This window comes from Scyliorhinus canicula, chromosome 16 (genome assembly GCF_902713615.1).
Source record: "Scyliorhinus canicula chromosome 16, sScyCan1.1, whole genome shotgun sequence".
Taxonomy (NCBI): Eukaryota; Metazoa; Chordata; class Chondrichthyes; order Carcharhiniformes; family Scyliorhinidae; genus Scyliorhinus; species Scyliorhinus canicula.
The window spans coordinates 69,499,104-69,518,752 of NC_052161.1; the positions used below are offsets into that span (position 1 = coordinate 69,499,104).

At 47.4% G+C, this 19,649-nt stretch overlaps 1 protein-coding gene across 9 annotated transcripts in view; it reads right to left on the reverse strand.

The window, feature by feature from the left end:
- Positions 1–19,649, reverse strand: part of fam13c (family with sequence similarity 13 member C) — a 170,329-nt gene that overhangs the window by 100,890 nt on the left and 49,790 nt on the right. For 8 of the 9 annotated variants that reach the window (XM_038821992.1, XM_038821986.1, XM_038821987.1 and 5 more), the window contains one exon: positions 6,510–6,576. The exons of the other annotated variant lie outside the window; for it this stretch is intronic. In XM_038821992.1, coding sequence (XP_038677920.1) covers positions 6,510–6,576 — 67 coding nt within the window. The remainder of the gene's footprint in view (positions 1–6,509; positions 6,577–19,649) is intronic. 9 annotated transcript variants of the gene reach the window in all.

Genomic DNA, 19,649 nt, shown 5'->3' on the forward strand with positions numbered 1-19,649 from the left:
ATGTATTTGTCAAGATGCCCCTTAAATATCGCTATCATATCTGCCTCCACCACCTCCCCCGGCAGCGAGTTCCAGGCACCCACTACCCTCTGTGTAAAAAACTTGTCTCACACATCACCTCTAAACCTTGCCCCTCGCACCTTAAATCTATGCGCCCTAGTAATTGACTTTTCCACCCTGGGAAAAAGCTTCTGACTAACCATTCTGTCCATGCCACTCATAATTTTGTAAACTTCTATCAGGTCACCCCTCAACCGCCCTTGTTTCAGTGAAAACAATTTGAGTTTATCCAACTGCTCCTCAGAGCAGTCATGCTTCATCCCATACTCCAACGTTTTATCCACAATCTTATAAATTCCTGATCCTCGAGTATCTGTCCAACTCCTCAGTAAAATTATTTCATGGAATCAGCATCCAACACCTTTTCAGATAGAGTATTCCAGATCCTGCCAACTCAGTGAAAAAAATTCTCATCTGCTCTCTAGGTCTATTGTCAATGGTTTGAATGAGGCCTCTGCTTACGCACCGACTCACCAGCGGGACCAATTTTTCTCTAATCTGTATCAAAGTGTCTCATCGTCTGTTAGATCATTACCGAATCTTCCCTATTCCCAGAAGAACAGTCTGAAAACTTCCAAACTCTGCTCATAAACTAGGTTCAACATCCCTGGTAACTTACTGCTAAACCTCCGTTATATCCATCCTAAAGCCTTTACGCTATTCCTGGTATGTACCCAGAACTGCCCACAATCCCGCAGCTAAAGCTAACCAGGCACTTATAAAGTTCCAACATAATATTTGATTTTATATTTTCTTCCTGTATTGATACAGAATGGAAACAGGCTGTATCTTCCACCGTGCTTGCTCCTCGGAAAATTAATCCCAATCCCTTTGCTTTTTGGCCATAGCCCCACAACTTGGGCTGTTCGTTTTTGTGATGAAATCTATATGTTGTGACTATTTGGTTGTTTTATTTTGCTAGGTGGGGTGGGGGGAGACCTTTGATCGACTGGAGATTGTAACAATTAAAATACAGAATGCACTGAGGGTTGATACAGTTGGTCCTGCCTACAATAGGGACAGAACTCTGTTTGAAGATACTAACAGGTCACACAGATCAGTTCCAAGGACAGAGTGAACAGCAGCCCATGGGCAGCAGAGAGAGAGAAGAGCCGGCTCTATTTAGCTGAAGCGTTGCTGTTAGCTCCATGCTGCTGAGGGGGCTGGGGCTCAGTGAAGCCCTGGGAGCTGTTGGCAGCTCCATGTTGCTAAGAGTTGGAGCTCAATGAAAGCCAGGAGCGGTATTTGCTTGGTGCAGCTGGGGAGATTAGGGAAGCCTAGAAACAGTTGTTGGCAGCAGCATGTCTGGGAAACTGGGACCGTGCCTGTGTTTGACACTGGAATATGGACTGGTCATCACAAGAGGACTCAGTCTCGGTAGGTCAGCTCAGCTGGAAAATAGACCCAAAACTGGGAGCAGATTTGAGAGAGATCTGGAACAGTACGCCTTTTCGGGTGAGGAGTGTACCGATGGCAATCAGATGGAGTAGAGCTGCTGTCTGCTGGAGATCAGACCAGTTCTTTGAAAGAGAGCATCTAAATCCCCTCAGGAGAACTGAGTTTTAGAGTCTCTGTGACTCACTGATGTCTTAGTTTAAAACTGAGAAATCCAAGGGACCCGTCCTGGTCGTGTCTGCCATTTAACGTGGATTGAGGTGTATCCGATCAGTCTATTAAATTCATGTTTCCCTCATGTTAATCCTGTATTTTAGGCTATAAGATGAGTAGTATTGACTGTTAGCTCTGCTGACTTTTGTATAGTAAGCTTTCTTCTGTTTGTTTAAAACTGTGGAATCTTGTGGATTAATTCTTTTCATAAGTAACTAGGATTTCAAATTACGTCTGCTTTAAAAAAAAAGGTTACTGGTCCGTAATCGTAACAAATTTGGGGATCTTGCCCAGGACCGTAACAAAAATTTGGGCGTCTCATTCAGGACCACAAGAAAATTTAGGGATCTGGTCTGGGATCATAACATTATCATTTTCAGATGCTCCACATAGAATACCACCCAATACAAACACAAGCTGCTGAACATGACATTGCAATGGCGTTGTAAAGATATCTCCCAGTCACATCCACAATTTTAAAGTTGCTTCCACTTTCTTCCCTTCTCTTTCGGTCCACGCCCACCATCCCCCCTGAATTTGATAATGAAAGAGACAATTACTCTGAGGGACCATCTGCTGGTGGGAAGGGTGGGGCAAATACAATTGGTGGGTGGCAGATGGTGAGTATAGCTGGTGGTCACCCAATTGGCCCAGTGACAGTGAAGGAACAAAGATATATTTCCAAGTCAGGGTAGTGAGAGGTTTGGAGGGGAACTTCCAAGTGGTGATGTTCCCAGGTATCTGCAGCCCTTGTCCTTCTAGGTGATAGAGGTCGCGGGTTTGGAAGATGCTGTTGAAGTAGACTGGTGAATTGCTGCAGTGCATCGTATAGATGGTACATGCGGTTGTCACTGTACGTCCATGGTGGTGGGAGCGAATGTTGAAGGTGACGGATGGAATGCCAATCAAGTGGTTGCTTTGTCCTGGGTGATGTTTAGCTGCTTGAGTGTTGTTAAAGCTGCACTCATCCAGGCAATGGGAGAATATTCCCACATACTCATGATTTGTGCCATGTAGATGATGGACTGGCTTTGGGGAGTCAGGAGGTGACCACAGTATTTATACAGTTGATCTAATTCAGTTTCTGATCAATGGTAACCCTAAGGATGTTGATAGCGGGGATTCAGCGATGGTAATGCCACTAAAGGGGAAGGGGTGATGGTTAGATTCTCTCTTGTTGCTGGGCACTTGTGTGGCACAATTGTTACTTGCCAGTTGTCAGCCCAAGCCTTGACAATTATGAAAATGAAATGAAAATCACTTATTGTCACAAGTAGGCTCCAAATGAAGTTACTGTGAAAAGTCCCTAGTCGCCACATTCCGGCGCCTGTTCGGGGGGGGCTGTTACGGGAATTGAACCGTGCTGCTGGCCTGCCTTGGTCTACTTTCAAAGCCAGCGATTTAGCCCTGTGCTAAACAGCCCCTTAATTATCCAGTTCTTGCTGAAAATAGGCATGGACTGCCTCAGTATCTGAAGAGTTGTGAATGGTGCTATCATTTTCTATTTCGACTAGGGACTTATGATGAACTTTGGGTTGGCTTTATTGGTGGTTCTTTAAAATTAGTCTTGGTGTGTGAGCATTGCTTCAAGTCCACCATTTATTACGTCTACAGCTATCCCTACAATCATCTGTGAACTTCCCCACTTCTGACCTTATAATTGAAGCAATGTCATTGATGAAACAGCTGAAGATGGTTGGGCATCGGACTCTACCATGAAGAACTTGTGCAGCGATGACCCAGGGCTGTGGTGATTGACCTCCAACAAGCACAACTATCTTCCTTTGTGCCAGACGCCTACCAATGGAGAGTTCCCACCACCACCACCCACCCACCCCATTCCCATTGACTCCTGTTTTGCTGGGGCTCCTTAATGCCATACTCAGGCACATGCTGCCTTGATGTCAAAGGCGGTCACTCTCACCTCACTCTGGAGTTCAGCTTTTTTATCCATGTTTGAGCCAAGGATGTAATGAGGTCAGGAGCTGATTGACCTTGGAAGAACTAAACTGAGTGTCAGTGAGCAGGTTATTGCTGAGTAAGTGCCTTTCCACACTGTTGACAACATGCTCGATCAAATTACTGATGGTCTAGGGTAGAGAAATGGGGTGGTATTTGGCCAGGCTGGATTTGTACGACATTTTGTGTACAGGACATCACTGGGCACTTTTCCACATTGCTGGTTGGATGCCAGTGTTGTAGCTGAACTGGAGCAACTTGGCTAGGGGTGGGGTAGGTTCTGGAGCATAAATATAGCCACAATCAACAATAACAGACAGAAACACAATGAGCACATTTCCAAAACCAGCATCTAATGTTTGTTGTTCTTACTGCAAGGATATTTTTAACAGCATCAGCAAAGAAATATCTTTTCCCTCACCTTTTGATTTATACAAAAGATTTATTTTATTTTTTTCTCCAAACCCAACTATTAAGCGTGTAATAAAGCAATTCAACCATGTTCCTCATTGTTTTTTCTCACCAGGGGTATGTTTAGTTAATTATGGACTTTCCAAGGATTCAACATTTTACTCATCAAAAGGGGAGAGTGAGCAGGGACATAGAAAGCACTTGAGATGCGAAAACACATGTGACTTTATATTCTAAACTATGTTTGAAAAATTATAAAGACAACATCATATTAATGTTTGTATTACATAGAAATACCTCAAAGAAATTAAGGGTCATACTTGCAACAACTTGCATTTGTGACCAATGCAGGATTTTAGATATATTGGATTATAAACATTGGGCAATTTAAGGGTTCAAAGGCTGGATTAGAGTGTGTTTGACTGCAGTAGTCATGTTTTTCAAAGAATCTTGTCTTGCAAGACCAGAAAGCTTTTTAGGAGCCAGAGATGAAATTGACAGAGTAAAAAGCCTAGCCACTGATGCTTGTTGTTTGACTAGGGGGGTCCTGGGAGTTAATGTGTTTTTCCAGCTTGGGCAGACAATGTCATTGCTGGATAGAGCTAAGGCATTTAGACCTTTTGAGAAAGGTTTTGAGTTGAGCTTTGATCTGGCTACCCTTTTGACCACAAGTAAAGGCCGCGATTCTCCGCAACATCGATGGGTGGGAGAATAGCGGGAGGTCCGCTCCCGCACCTCCTGCTATTCTCCCACCCGCCCCCCCCAAAAATGGCATGTCCGGTTTTCCGACACGCCGCTCGGAGAAGTGCGGGCCGCCGTGAATTCTCCGACCCGGACCTGCCGTTCCCCACCTGTTCACGGCGGCGGCAACCACACCTGGTTGCTGCCGTCGTGAACGTGGCGCGCCAGGTAAGTGTGGGGCCTAGGGGGGGGCGGATCGGGGATCGAGCACCACGACCGTGCTCAGGAGGGGACTGGCCCGTGATCGGTGCCCACCGATCGTCGGGCCAGCATCTCAAGGGGACGCACTCTTTCCCCTCCGCCGCCCCGCAAGATCAAGCCGCCACATCTTGCGGGGCGGTGGAGGGGAAAGACGGCAATCACGCATGCACGGGTTTCAGTTGTACAACCCGCGCATGTGCGGCTGACGTCATTAGGCACCGCCGCGGCGTCATTCTTGGCGCGCCGGGCCTTGAAGCCAGGGACAAGGCCTGACCGCCGAGTTTCCCGGTACGGCCCGCCTATCCCCCTGGGTGGTGGAGAATAGGGGGCCGGGAGAGGCTTCTGACGCCGTCGTGAACCTCTCCAGGTTTCACAACGGCGTTGGGCCTTGCGGAGAATTCCGCGCAAAGTATTTTGCTCTCACAGTTGGATGATTTTTTTTAAAATAATAGTATTTACAGCTGTGCAGACTTGTCTGAGGACAAGGAAGAGGCTGAAAGAAGCCAGTTGATGTTAAAGACAATCACTCTTACCTCACCTCTGGAGTTCAGATTTTTTATCCATGTTTGAACCAAGAGTGTAATGAGGTCAGGAGCTGAGTGGCCCTGGTAGAACTAAAGTGAGCCAATTGATGCCTCCATGAAACATCTGTTTGAAACATCCAGCCAGAGTCTGCAGGGGTTCTAACAGGAGCCAAATCTGTTCTGCAAAGAAAGTATTAATCTGTGCCATTGGGTTGTAAGGATGAATTGAGAGCTGTATGTTTTTCCTTTCTTGGTGGGAATAGAGATAATAATTACGGTTAATGTATTTACTGTTTTTAGTGGTATTGTTCATGGGGTAATTGTAAGCTATTTTTGAGGATGATGTTAAAGAGTTTAATATTGTGTTAATAATAAAGTTTTGTTTTAAAATACTAAATTCCCATTTCTTCATGCAATCACTCCTGGAGCGAAGAATTCTTTCTGCACAATCTTACAAAATAAACTAAAATATTTGGATTTCAGTCCAGTATCGCAGCCACTGTAGGGGTCTGGCCTGGGGTCATACTACATTTATATAGCATCTTTAACAGAGTCCCAAGCAGTCCACAGGAGCATATTCAGACAATGATTTGAAATTGATCCAAAGGAGGAAACGTTAGAAACAGTGACCCAAATGCTCGGTGAAAGGGGTAAACTTTAAAGGAGAAAGATGTGGACGATTTGAAGAGTAAATTCCAGAGCAAAGGGCCTACAGGTCTGTCCGATATTCATGAGATGAAGGAACTGGGGATACACAAGTGGCCAGGGTTGGAGGGTTAGAGAACTCTCGGAAAGTTACAGGGCTGGAGGAGTTTACGGAGTTAGGGAGGGATTGGAACACGAGAATGAGAATTTTAAGTTTGAGGCATTGGTGGAATAAGAGCCAATGTCGCTCAGCAAGGTGAATGGAATTGGTGATAGGTAGCATATCGTCAGCAGAATTCAAGATGAGCCCAAGACCATCCCAAGTGGTGAATATTGATGGTTTTAGTGTTTGCCACATACCTCACTGGAATCCTGTGATATGTCTGGAATTTCTTGTTCGGTCTCTACAGGTGACATGTTGTTCCCTCTGAAAGAGAAGTTACGGTTATATTTACACAGGATGTTACTAGAGGCAGGGAAATGATAACCATGTCGGAAAACCTGCAAGTGCACCATTTATAATACACCATTTCCCTGCTTCATGATGTTCAAAGCACAGAGATGAAGATGGTGGTACTGGCAAAGAGCACATTCATCACTTTCTTGAGGCACATACATAGCAGATTGACTAATGTTGAAAAGACCGTCTGCTGCAACCTAGAATGAGCCTGAGAACCACCATTGCTTTAATAGCCTAGGACAAGGAAGTGTGAGATCTGGAGATAGGGTGCAGCCAGGAGCAAAGCACTAACAAAGCACTAAAAGTGTCCTGGTAAAGTTCAGACTTCTCACACCCTCTGCGGGATTCTCTGTCAGCAGGATCCTCTGTCCCAGCGGCAACACACACACGTCCGCGCATTTCTCGACAGCTGGGGGGGGGGGGGGGGGCACACTGGGAAACCCCACTGGCCGGCTGCGGGAACAGGGAATCCCGCTGTCGGTGGGGGTGCATCGGAGAAAGAGGCTGGCGGGATAAACAATCCCAACCCCTGCTCCTCATTAAACTGCAGGCCAGAGGTTTTTAGTCTGCACACATCAGTGTGTTAAGGCCTCCTGTGGGCTTCACGCCTTCTGCCTCTTCCCTTTGCAACTGCTGTGTACCCTCAGACATTGTTCCAACCTCTTCCAATGGTGACACAGTGGTTAGCACTGCTGCCTCATAGATCCAAGGATCCGGGTTCGATTCCCACCTCGGGTGACTGTCTGTGTGGAGTTTGCACATTCTCCCCTGTATGGGTTTCCTCCGGGTGCTCCGGTTTCCTCCCACAGTCCAAAGATGTGCAGGTTAGGTGGACTGGCCATGCTGGACTGCCCCTCAGGGTGGAGTTGCAGGAATAGGGCGGGGGCTTGGGCCTCGGGAGTTTTTCGAATGGTTGGCGCAGACTCAATGAGCCAAATGGCCTCCTTCTGCACTGCAAGAATTCTATGATTATTCAAGCCATAACAGCGTTCCAATCAACACCGCCTTCGGTAGCATCTCCCAAATCCATCATCCCCTCTGCCTAGAAGGACAGGTGCAGCATGTGCATGGGAGCACCATCACCTCCAGGTTCACCAACAAGTCACCTAGCAGCCTCATCTGGATATATATCACCATTCCTACACTGTCACTGGGTCAAAGTTTTACCTAACAGCACCGTAGAGCTCCTGCATTTTATTTACAGCAGTAAAAAAAGGCCCAGGGCCATATTTTCATGGGCAACTAGGGATATGCAATAAATGACGGACTTGAAGCAATGCTCTGCACCTCAATAATCAATTAAAGAACCACCAATAAAGCCAACCCAAAGTTCAGCAGAAGCCCCTAAACAAAATAACAAAAAAGAAAGTGCCTCACATGACTTCAGGATATCCCAAATTATTTCATAGCCAGTGGAGTGCAGTAAGGTAGGAACAAAAGGAAGCATTTTGTATACAGCAAGATTTCACAGTCAGAGAATCATATAGTACAGAAGAAACCATTTGGCCCATTGAATCTGCACCGACAAAACTACACCAAATCAGGGCAGCACGGTGGCACAGTGGGTTAGCCTTGTGGCCTCACTGCGCTGAGGTCCCAGGTTTGATCCCGGCTCTGGGTCACTGTCCGTGTGGAGTTTGTACATTCTCCCTGTGTTTTCGTGGGTTTCGTCCCCACAACCCAAAGATGTGCAGGCTAGGTGGATTGGCCACGCTAAATTGCCCCTTAATTGGAAAAATGAATTGGGTACTCTAAATTTAAGAGAAAAAAAACTACACCAAATCTACACTAATCCATTTTCCAACACTTGGCCCATAGCCTTGAATATTATGAAATTTCAAATGCTCTACCATGTAATTTTTAAAGCTTGTGAAGTTTCCTGCCTCAACTACCCTGCCAGACAGAGAATTCCAGACTCCCACTACCCTCTGCCGCGAAACATTCCTCAAAGCCTCTCTAAACCTCCTCTGCCTCACCTTAAAATCATGCGCCCTCGTTGTTGATCCTTTAATTAAGCCAGTCAGCTGCATTCTATCCACCTGTCCGTACCCCTTCAGAATTTTATACACCTTAATCCGGTACCCCCTCAGCCTTCTCTGCTCCAAAGAAAGCAACCTGAGAATATCCAGCCTCTCTTCATAGCTCAAATGCTCCACCCCAGGCAACATCCTGATGAATCTCCTCTGCACCCTCTCCAGTGCAATCACATCCTTCCTATAGTGAGACTTAATCACTGAAGAACACCATCATTTTACTACATGGATCTTTCATGTCCAATCACAGACTCAGCCAGTTAAGCTTTTGGAACGTTTAGCATAAAGCTTCACCAGCCGGAACTGCCAAGTGTCTCACTGTTGGTCAAAACCAACTAGCCAGTGGTGTAGCCGGGAGCAGCTCCTAATCCCACCTGCTCCCTCCCTCTTAGCTATTCCCACTCCATCATTTGCAGACTGTTGTTTTTTATACAATATCGTCTATTGTAGACTTGATTAATTCCTGAAAAAGGCATTTGGGTCCTTAAACATTTGCAATATAAATAGGCGATGTCTACGATGTGTACCCTAGCCATGTAAAAGGTGGCCCAATTTAAAATGAAGGCAGTGGTTCTTCTGGTGTGAAATGGATGGGCGAGAATGTGTTTTCAATTTCCAGGTGGCTACTATATTGAAAAAATGAAATGAAATGAAAATCGCTTGTCACGAGTACGCTTCAATGAAGTTACTGTGAAAAGCCCCTAGTCGCCACATTCCAGCGCCTGTCAGGGGAGGCTGGTACAGAAATCGAACCATGCTGCTGGCCTGCTTGGTCTGCTTTAAAAGCCAGCGATTTAGCCCGGTGAGCTAAACCAGCCCCTGTTGATGTTAAGTAATTTAAAATTCTCCCTTGTCTTTTCAAAGGCTGTTTGTGATCAGGTAGAGTCATAACAGCTCAGAAAGAAGCCATTCAGTCCATCAACTCCATGCCAGCTCTTTGGAAAGCAAGCCAGTCAGTCCCATTACCCGCTCTATCCCTGAACTTTTGCACTTTTATTTTCTTCAAGTGCCCACCCATTTCCTTGTGAAATCATTGATCTCCATTTCCACCTCTCTCGTAGGCAGAGAGTTCCAGGTCGCTACCACTTGTTGCACAATAAAGTTCTGCCACACACTCTATCTTTTGCCCAAAACCTTAAATCTCTGTCCCTGGTCCTTGTACCGAGAGCTTACGGGAACTGCTTTTCTTTGTCTACCTTATCTAACCCTGTCATAAACTTATACACATCTATCTAATCACCCCTCAATTTTTTTTTGCTTTTTTAATAATAATAATCGCTTATTTTCACAAGTAGGCTTCAATGAAGTTACTGTGAAAGGCCCCTAGTCGCCACATTCCAGCGCCTGTCAGGGGAGGCTGGTACAGAAATCGAACCATGCTGCTGGCCTGCTTGGTCTGCTTTAAAAGCCAGCGATTTAGCCCGGTGAGCTAAACCAGCCCCTGTTGATGTTAAGTAATTTAAAATTCTCCCTTGTCTTTTCAAAGGCTGTTTGTGATCAGGTAGAGTCATAACAGCTCAGAAAGAAGCCATTCAGTCCATCAACTCCATGCCAGCTCTTTGGAAAGCAAGCCAGTCAGTCCCATTACCCGCTCTATCCCTGAACTTTTGCACTTTTATTTTCTTCAAGTGCCCACCCAATTTCCTTGTGAAATCATTGATCTCCATTTCCACCTCTCTCGTAGGCAGAGAGTTCCAGGTCGCTACCACTTGTTGCACAATAAAGTTCTGCCACACACTCTATCTTTTGCCCAAAACCTTAAATCTCTGTCCCTGGTCCTTGTACCGAGAGCTTACGGGAACTGCTTTTCTTTGTCTACCTTATCTAACCCTGTCATAAACTTATACACATCTATCTAATCACCCCTCAATTTTTTTTTGCTTTTTTAATAATAATAATCGCTTATTTTCACAAGTAGGCTTCAATGAAGTTACTGCGAAAAGCCCCTAGTTGCCACATTCCGGTGCCTGTTCAGGGAGGCCGGTACGGGAATTGAACCTGCGCATTGTTCTGCATTGGACGCCAGCTATTTAACCCACTGTGTTAAACCAGCCCCTCTACATTTTAATATTCATCCTTGGGATGTGGGTGTCACTGGCCAGGCCAGCATTCATTTCCCATCCCTAATTACCCTGGGAAGGTGGTGACGAACCACCTTCTGGAACTGCTCCAGTCCATGTGGTGTAGGTACACCCACAGTGCTGTCAGGGAAGGAGTTCCAGGAATTTCACCCAGCCACAGTGAAGGAACAGTGATATATTTCCAAATCAGGATTGTGGGTGGCTTACCTCACATCTTTGGACACTAAGGGGCAACTTATCTTGGCCAATCCACCTAACGTGCACATCTTTCGACTGTGGGAGGAAACCGGAGCACCCGGAGGAAACCCATGCAGACACGGGGAGAATGTGCAAACTCCACATCGTTAATTCTACACAGCAAGCAATCGATGGGGTTTCTCGACATGGAGAAAAGAAACCTGACAAGATTAAGTGGCTCTTTGTTTGACAACTTACATCGTTGTTGGAAGTAGCCAACTATAGTGTAATTTCAGCATTGGGTCTCATCAATTCATCATTTAATTCTAAACTCCATCCACAACTACAGAAGGTTCAAATGGTAAAAATATTTTTCTTCTTTTAAATGATGTATCATGGGCTCACAATTTCCAACGTGAGGCAAATGTCTGCTCGATCGACTGGAAAACGGGAGGTGAATCTTTCCATCGGGATTCTCTCCCACTGGGAGGAACTGCTGGCAGGTTTTCATAACACCACTGTTTCTGGGTCAACAGCTGCTGTTCATGGAGGATGGATGTATTGGAGCCGTTGGGGCGGTAACATTGTCTGCCGCTCGAGATTGGGATCCCCGCATTTGTACACTGCCAATGGATGGTCACTGTGGAGTATGAGAATAGGGGAGTCATTTCACCTCTCCCCTTGTGGTCATAACAAATCTGACGGCTTGGAGAAGAGAAATAAGCAGCACACATGCAAACAGGATGTGCAGGCCAACTTCCAGACCAAACATTAAATAAATGAACATCCTGGCCTTGTGTCAGCCTTCCTGGGGTGGGGAAACTTTTGCCTTGCCAGTAGAGTCCATGTGAATGCTGACACAGTGCAAACCCCTACATCAAGGTCTGGGTCAAGGTCGGGGGGTTCCACGAGCATGACATTCTCTAACACTGTGACCTTTCCTTTTCCTTCCCTTCCCCCAGCCCCAAGCGGCATGGAAACTGCAGGACCAGCCAAAACCACCATTTTCTCTCCCAGCATGTAGGGTATGGGGAAGCATATTAAATATAGAGAGAGATACAATAAACATTTGGTGTGAACACCAAATACTCCAGCCACTCTCCAGCATCTTGTTGTTTAAGTGATATGTACACATGTAATTTACATTTCCAGACTTTACATTTCTAACAAGCAAAAATGTAAAAATAAAAAGTGAAAAAGAAAGTCAATTATTTCCTGTGCACTTTTCTGATCCCAGGGCCAGCACATTTTGGAATTCTAGAGGCATCCAAAATTAACCGGGAATGAACAAGGTCCAGCTAACTTGATAGTTGGGTGCTGAAAGGCTTTTATGCATTGCAACAGGTGCAAAGAGAACGGTCTGACGGAAGATTAGAGAAGTTTAATTGCTGTCGTTTAGAAAAGGTGCGTAAGGGTGGCATTAGTGAGGTATCTGAAATATTAAGTAGCATACAGAGAAGTTTAAACCAGGATTTTCTTTTTGGCCAGTTCAGCAAGGCTTTGAAGGTTAAGGGAAAAATGAACATTCAATGGATGCTAATTAAATGGGTGACAATGTTGGAAATTAAGTGCCCGGTAATGCACTGGCAAAGATGCCAAGGGAGGATAAATGGCCGGAATTCTCTGGTCATATGGACTCTCTTTTCCCGCTTGCAGCACATCCCTGCCTACAGGTTTACAGGCAGTGTGGAGTGGTTTCATTGGGAAATCCCATTGACAAACAGCAGGAGTAGAGAATCCCACCGCCAGCGAACAGCGCACCGCCAGGAAACACGTGACTGGGGGACCAGAGAATCCCGCCCAAGATTAGGAAAGGTGGATGTTAAACTGGACAAATTGGTTAGAGTGCTGCAATTGAACAGCATGATGGTTGGATTGATACTGGGCGTGGAAAGTCGGACTGACTGGTGTTGAGCTGGGTGTTTTAGTTTGAGTAATGCCAGTTTGGACATTTTGATTTGACTAGTGGGAGGGGTGAGTGGCTTGGTGATATTTACAGACATGCACAGTTCGGCCGTTGCGACTTCGCAAAGTGTACATTGCTCAGCAGTAGCACGCTTAACCTCCCAGCCGCGATATTGTGGGTGTGGATCCCACTCCAAATTCCATATCTAGGATGACACTCCAGTTGAGAAGAGGGTGGCAGAGCTGCCATGCTTCGGATAAGACCCATCCTCCCTCTGAAATGGGTGTAAAAGGATCCCAGACACTATTCTGAAGGAGAACAGGGATGTTCGCCTTTGTGGTTTGAGCAATATTCAGCCCATAGCTAATGTCATAAATGGAGTATCTAGTCAAGTATCTCATTGAAACCTGCCCTGTAACAAGTTGGCTGTCTCATTTCCTACATTACAGCAAAGTAAGTAAGTAAAGTCACCAGATGACCATTGACTGCTTTCCCCTTTGAGGGGGAGAACTGACTGGTGGCAATTTAACCTTAGGATCACCACACCTCAGGCGAGGGACAAGGTTCATGAATAACCTCAGCCGGTACGGGAATTGAACCCGTGCTGTTGGCCACGCTCTGCATCACCAACCTGTTGTCCAGCCATCTCAGCTAAACCGGACCCATTACAACAAAGATGGTATCAGTCCTCCCAAGAACCATTAGTGTCAACAAACTTGGGGTTTGTGTGACAGGCACAAATCAATCATTGGTTTATTATAGGTTTTACAGCAGAGTTCCTATTTATTGGGCCATAATGGTGGCAGAAAATTTGGACCAGATTCTGAGTCAGCTGCAGAAACCCATGCATCACGCAAGATTAATCAGAAATATGTGGCTAATTTTGTTCAATAGTGTAATGTGTATAATTTATTCATTGGCAGGCACATCTGGATAACATCTTGTTCCCAGGAGTCTCAATTAATGCTTCAGAAGAGAGCATTTTAATCATTTGTCATGATCCTAGTCTACATTTGGAGCTCTGTGACTCAGAGGAAGCATGGATGGGAAAATCAATACTTACAGGAAGCAACTGAACTGGAGAATGTGTGTTTATTACTGGAATTTGAGCATTTTACTTCCACAATTTTTAATATTATGTTATAACCAACAATGTTATCTATGTCTGAATTTGGGCAGGTGTACTGAGAATCATGCAGCACAGAAGGTCATTCAACCCGTTGTCCCTTGCCAGCTCTTTACAGCAGATATCCAATTAGTCCCACTTCCCTCTTCTTTCTCTATAGTCCTGCCATTTCCATTTTGCAAATTACTATTGAATCTGCTTCTGTCACCCTTTCAGGGAGTGTATACCAGATCATAACTGCTCACAATGTATAAAGAAATTCTACTCATTTCTCCCTTGCTTTTCACCAACACTCTTAACTCTGTGTCTGGTTTAGGATAACACAGGTTGCAAAATCTATCTTATGCCACAAGGACTTCAGAAAACATACAGGGCGGAATTCTCCGCTCCCGGGAAAAATCGGGAGGGCCGTCGTGAACTCGGCCGAGTTTCAAGACGGCCTCGGAGGCCGCTCCTCGCCCCCATTCTCCCGTGGAGAATCGCGCCCATGGTACCTTTAAACCCACTGGCTAACTGTGTGATCAGACAACACACCCCACTCTGCAGCCAAATGGCAGATGCCACTCAATCGATCTTCCATGCATTTCTCCTCAAATATCCCGCTGGATGATTGTAATATGCATTTTTCCAAATTCCACTCTGAAAAATACACACTTTAAAATCTCCTTCCAAATGAATGCTTTCTCTCAGCTGTTTTCATCAAGGATTCACCTTCAGGTTTTCCAACTATCCTTTCAAGCAAACCGTCGTGCCTGTGGCAACATTTTCTCCCTATCTACACCATCAAAACACTTCACAATCCTTAAATCTCCTCTTAACCCCTTTGTTCTAAAGGAGGGGTTGTTGTACAATTGCTGCAATCGGCAGATACATTCAAACTCCATTCTCCTATGTTGCAGTGGTTTGTTTTTTACACAGAAGAGACTTGGTGTGGTCAAGATTCTCAACTCTGAATTGTTTCAAAGTCTTCCCTTTAAAACCAGTTTCCAACAAATGGGTTCTCGACCTTTTCTGAAATCTCCCCCACATTCCAGCACGGTAGCATGGTGGTTAGCATAAATGCTTCACAGCTCCAGGGTCCCAGGTTCGATTCCCGGCTGGGTCACTGTCTGTGTGGAGTCTGCACGTCCTCCCTGTGTGTGTGTGGGTTTCCTCCGGGTGCTCCGGTTTCCTCCCACAGTCCAAAGATGTGCGGGTTAGGTGGGTTGGCCATGCTAAATTGCCCGTAGTGTCCTAATAGAAAGGTTAAGGGGGGGGAGTTGTTGGGTTACGGGTATAGGGTGGATACGTGGGTTTGAGTAGGGTGATTATTGCTCGGCACAACATCGAGGGCCGAAGGGCCTGTTCTGTGCTGTACTGTTCTATGTTCTATTCCAAAAGAAGGAAAAGAGGAGGAAAAAGGGGACTTAAAAAAAGACATTTTAAGGAAAATAATACGGTACGAATTAGGAATGAATAGCTAAACTAATTAGAAAATTTCAAAAAAGGACAGTAGATGAATGGCGGTGAGTGGAGAAAGAAATGTGCAACTCTCCAGTTCTTATAATGCACTGTAATATCGAAATAACCATAAACATTGCCATGGGAGAAAACTTGCATCCATTGTATATATCTGTCGCCCCACCCATTCTCAACAGGCTCCACACACTCTGCTACAAATGACAAAATAATCTTCAATAATAAAGGGGAAAAAAGCCTCATCGGTCTTCTGATATTCAAAATCAATTTACTGGCCTTTCATTTACTTCAGGATCTTGTAAGAAGCTACCATTACCTGAATAAGGAGTGCTTGGTTTTAAACTTGCAGATGATGGGGGCCAGGCAAGTAAGTCTGTGTGGAGTCTGCACGTCCTCCCCCTGTGTGCGTGGGTTTCCTCCGGGTGCTCCGGTTTCCTCCCACAGTCCAAAGATGTGCAGGTTAGGTGGATTGGCCATGCTAAATTGCCCGTAGTGTCCTAAAATGTAAGGTGAAGAGGGGGTTGTTGGGTTACGGGTATAGGGTATAGGGTGGATACGTGGGTTTGATCATGGCTCGGCACAACATTGAGGGCCGGAGGGCCTGTTCTGTGCTGTACTGTTCTATGTAAGGAGTGTCAAATGTCACAGTGGTGAAAGAGGCCATTTGGCCCATCGGGTTTCTGCTAGAGGTAATCTCTGAGAGCACCATCTCCCTTAATTTTACATCGTTGTGACGCCCAGTTGCTAACCTAAGCTTAAAAACCTGCAAAAAATGCCATGGAAACTCTACTGGTAATGCATGTGCAACACACCAGTATGTAACTATAATTAATCCTATAGTTATAAGCATTTCTTTCCCTTGGGTTTCAACAGAACATCATTCACTTTCCATTTTGTTTCAAATTTCGCTGGACTATTAATATCTGCACCAGTCTGAGCCACAGATTCACTACAGTTACATTTGAAACAGTGAAACAGGGCAATGACTCATGGAATAGCACAAACAGATAAACTTTGGAGACAAATGAAAGGAAACAGGCAAATGGGCTGAATTCTACTGCGGGGGAAGGTGCATGGCTTACACTCCCCTACCCCACCTCCACTATCCTGCTTTAAAAAAGGCTACCACACAGGCACACTACGCTGTGGGTGGCCTTAAGAGGCAGAGAGTGGGACTCGCAACCCTCCGTGGAAGGAAGTCCTGCCTTGGGGAGGTGATACAGAGTGTCGCTTTGAGTACAGAGTGTTATTATGAGCTTTTTTCCTATGTCATTACTTCTCTGGCGTCTGTTGAGGGTACTGAGCATATGCGAGCTTTGGCTGGGCACTTTTTCAACCTGCAAGAGGGTGCCTGTAAGCAAGACCTGTTTTACTACTGCTCCTTGTTTCATGGTTATTGCTTTTCGGCTGCGTTAGCTATTGTTAAATTTTGTTACTTCTTTATATTAAGAAGTTCCTTCTTTTAAACAACACATTCAATTACCATCTTTGTGGTCTCAATGAAAAATGAAAATCGCTTATTGTCACGAGTAGGCTTCAATGAAGTTACAGTGAAAAGCCCCCAGTCGCCACATTCCGGCGCCTATCCGGGGAGGCTGGTACGAGAATCGAACCGTGCTGCTGGCCTGCTTGGTCTGCTTTAAAAGCCAGCGATCCCAGTGAGCTAACCAGCCCCTCCAGTGAGCTAACCAGCCCCTCCAGTGAGCTAACCAGCCCCTAGTTACCACAAGTAACCAGCCTCAAGTTACCACAGTGGGGGATCAGGTGCCTTGGGGGAAAGGGTTGAGGGAGGCGGAGGCATGGAGAGAGGTGAGGCAAGTGGGGGGTAGGTTTGGGAGGCACAAAAGGGTGATACGATATTTGGAGGCGCATCCCTGTAACACATTGGGCACCCCTCAAAGGATGTGCCATCCCGCACACCCCTCACCACCTCCCCCTCCCCCCAGCGGCTTCCTTCCTGCCCTTTCACTAACTTTAGGGAAAACAAACCAGCCTTTCCATTCTTGCTCCCCTTCCACTGTCCAGTGTTTTATAGCTTTTATGGAAAAGGATCCCAGTTCTTCAGTTACCATGACTGGCTGACGATGCAGAGTGAGGTGAGTGGCCGGCGGTTTCGGAGGCAGCATGTTGTGGCATCCATGGCCGGTGCTGGCGGGGGTGGGGGGTTTTGGGGAAGGGTGCCGCCAGGCTCGGGGGGGGGGCGGGTAGATGGGAGGGGGAATGGTACAGCCATGTTCTGGGGGAGGGGGGTCCGGGTCAGGGGGCCTCTGTGTTCCGGGGGGGGGAAGAGTTTTCCGCGAGAGCGACATGCCAGCGGGCCGGTGGCGAAGCCATGCCTGCAAGTTGAGGTCATGCTGATGGGCAAAGGCCACTGGCGTCGCCATCCCGCGTGGCCACACGCCTTGACCTTGGGTACGCCCACTACCCCGGCTGGGTGTTCCAGGCGCCGAGCGGGGACCTGTCCGGTATCTCCCAGGCATCGGTGCATCCAAGCAGTCACCGATTCCCTGTATACCATCGCCAACCGGTTCATCCAGTTTCCAGAGGACCCCGCACACCAGGATGCCCGGGCAGCGGGATTCGCCTCCGTGGCCAGGATACCAATGGTCCAGGGGGTGATTGATGGGGTGCACGTTGCCATGTGTCCACCATCGGAGAACAGGGACGTGTTCATGAACAGAAAGGAGACTTACTCCATGAACATTCAGGTGGTCTGTGACCACCGCATGAAGATCATGCAAGTGTGCGCCCAGTACCCCGGCAGTGTGCATGATGCCTTTATACTGGCACAATCTTTCATCCCTGCCATGTTCGAGGGACACCCCACCCTGGCTGAGGGACTGGTTGCTGGGCGACAGGGGTTACCCGTTGCGGTCGTGGTTGATGACACCTGTACAGAGGCCACAGACCAACGCAGAGACCCGCTACAATGAGGCCCATGCAGCAACCAGAGGTGTTGTCGAGAGGTGCTTTGGCGTCTTGAAGATGCGCTTCAGGTGCCTGGACCGCTCTGGAGGGGTCCTCCAGTATCATTCAGAGAGGGTCGGTCGCATAGTTGTTGTTTGCTGCGTCCTGCACAACATAGCCCAGCAGAGGGGCGATGTCCTGGATGAGGAGGCAAAGGGGAAGCCCAATGAGGGCAACACATCTGTACATGAGGAGGAGGAGGAGGATGGTGAGGGGGTGGGGCACAGATGCGACATGGGGGCTGGATATGGCCGGGAGGCTGCACGACGCCACCGGCTTGGCAAGCGAGCGCGCGAGGCGTCGAGTGCCATACGTTTCACCAACTAGGGGGAGGGCATCGCTGAGCAAGGCACTTGCACCACCGTTCTGCCCAAGTGCACCACCCAACACCCCCACCTCCTGCATCATCCGACAACCCTAGCTCGCACGCCACCACTTTCACAGCACCTTAAACCTGCGGCACAATGGGATGGTCTCACACAGTTGCTTGTGTAAGCGGGTGTAATCAGTGGCATTTTGATTGATGACAACCCGCTCTGCGATGAGCTGTGAGCTCCGGATCATTGGACAATGTCTGACTCATGGCCACAGCTACACCCTCCACCTGGGTGGTCCCTGTGTGCATCACGGACACTCCATCACAATGCCATGTGGGGTAGCTGGCGTCGGTGTTCTGAGGATGATGGGGGCATTGGGGGGGGGGGGGGGGAAACACACACCCGGCCTCACTGTTGTACCGAACTTCGGCCCCAGCGCACTCGGTCCCCTTCACGACCCCTCAGGCACCGGACATAGCACAGAGACATCTAGGTTTGGTGTTACAGTGAATTTAATCATGACATTCACATACAAATGCCCTAGCCCCTATATCTAAGCTGTGCCCTGCACCAGTGCCAACTTACTACGTGTCTAACTTCTTTGCCTCACGGGCCCTACCACTACGCCTTGGTGTTTCCCCAGACAGTACAGCAGGAATGGAGGAGGTCTACTGCGACTCCTGCCCTGCGACTTGGCTCCTCGTTGGCACGCGTTACCTGGGGCGGCCCGGCTTGGATGGGCCAGGCTGCTCGGCGGGTGTGCTGAATGGCGTGGTGCCACCCTGTTCTGCCTGCTGCCCACCAGATGCACCAGGGACGGAATGGGGGGAGTCCGAGTGTTCAGGGACCTCCCTTGCATGAGTCACCGGGACGGCCACCAGAACCTCCTCCTCCCTCGGGGAGCCTGGTTGGCCCCTGGGTCTCACTATGGGACGGTGATGAGAGCGTAGACAAGCGCTGTAGCACCACAGACAC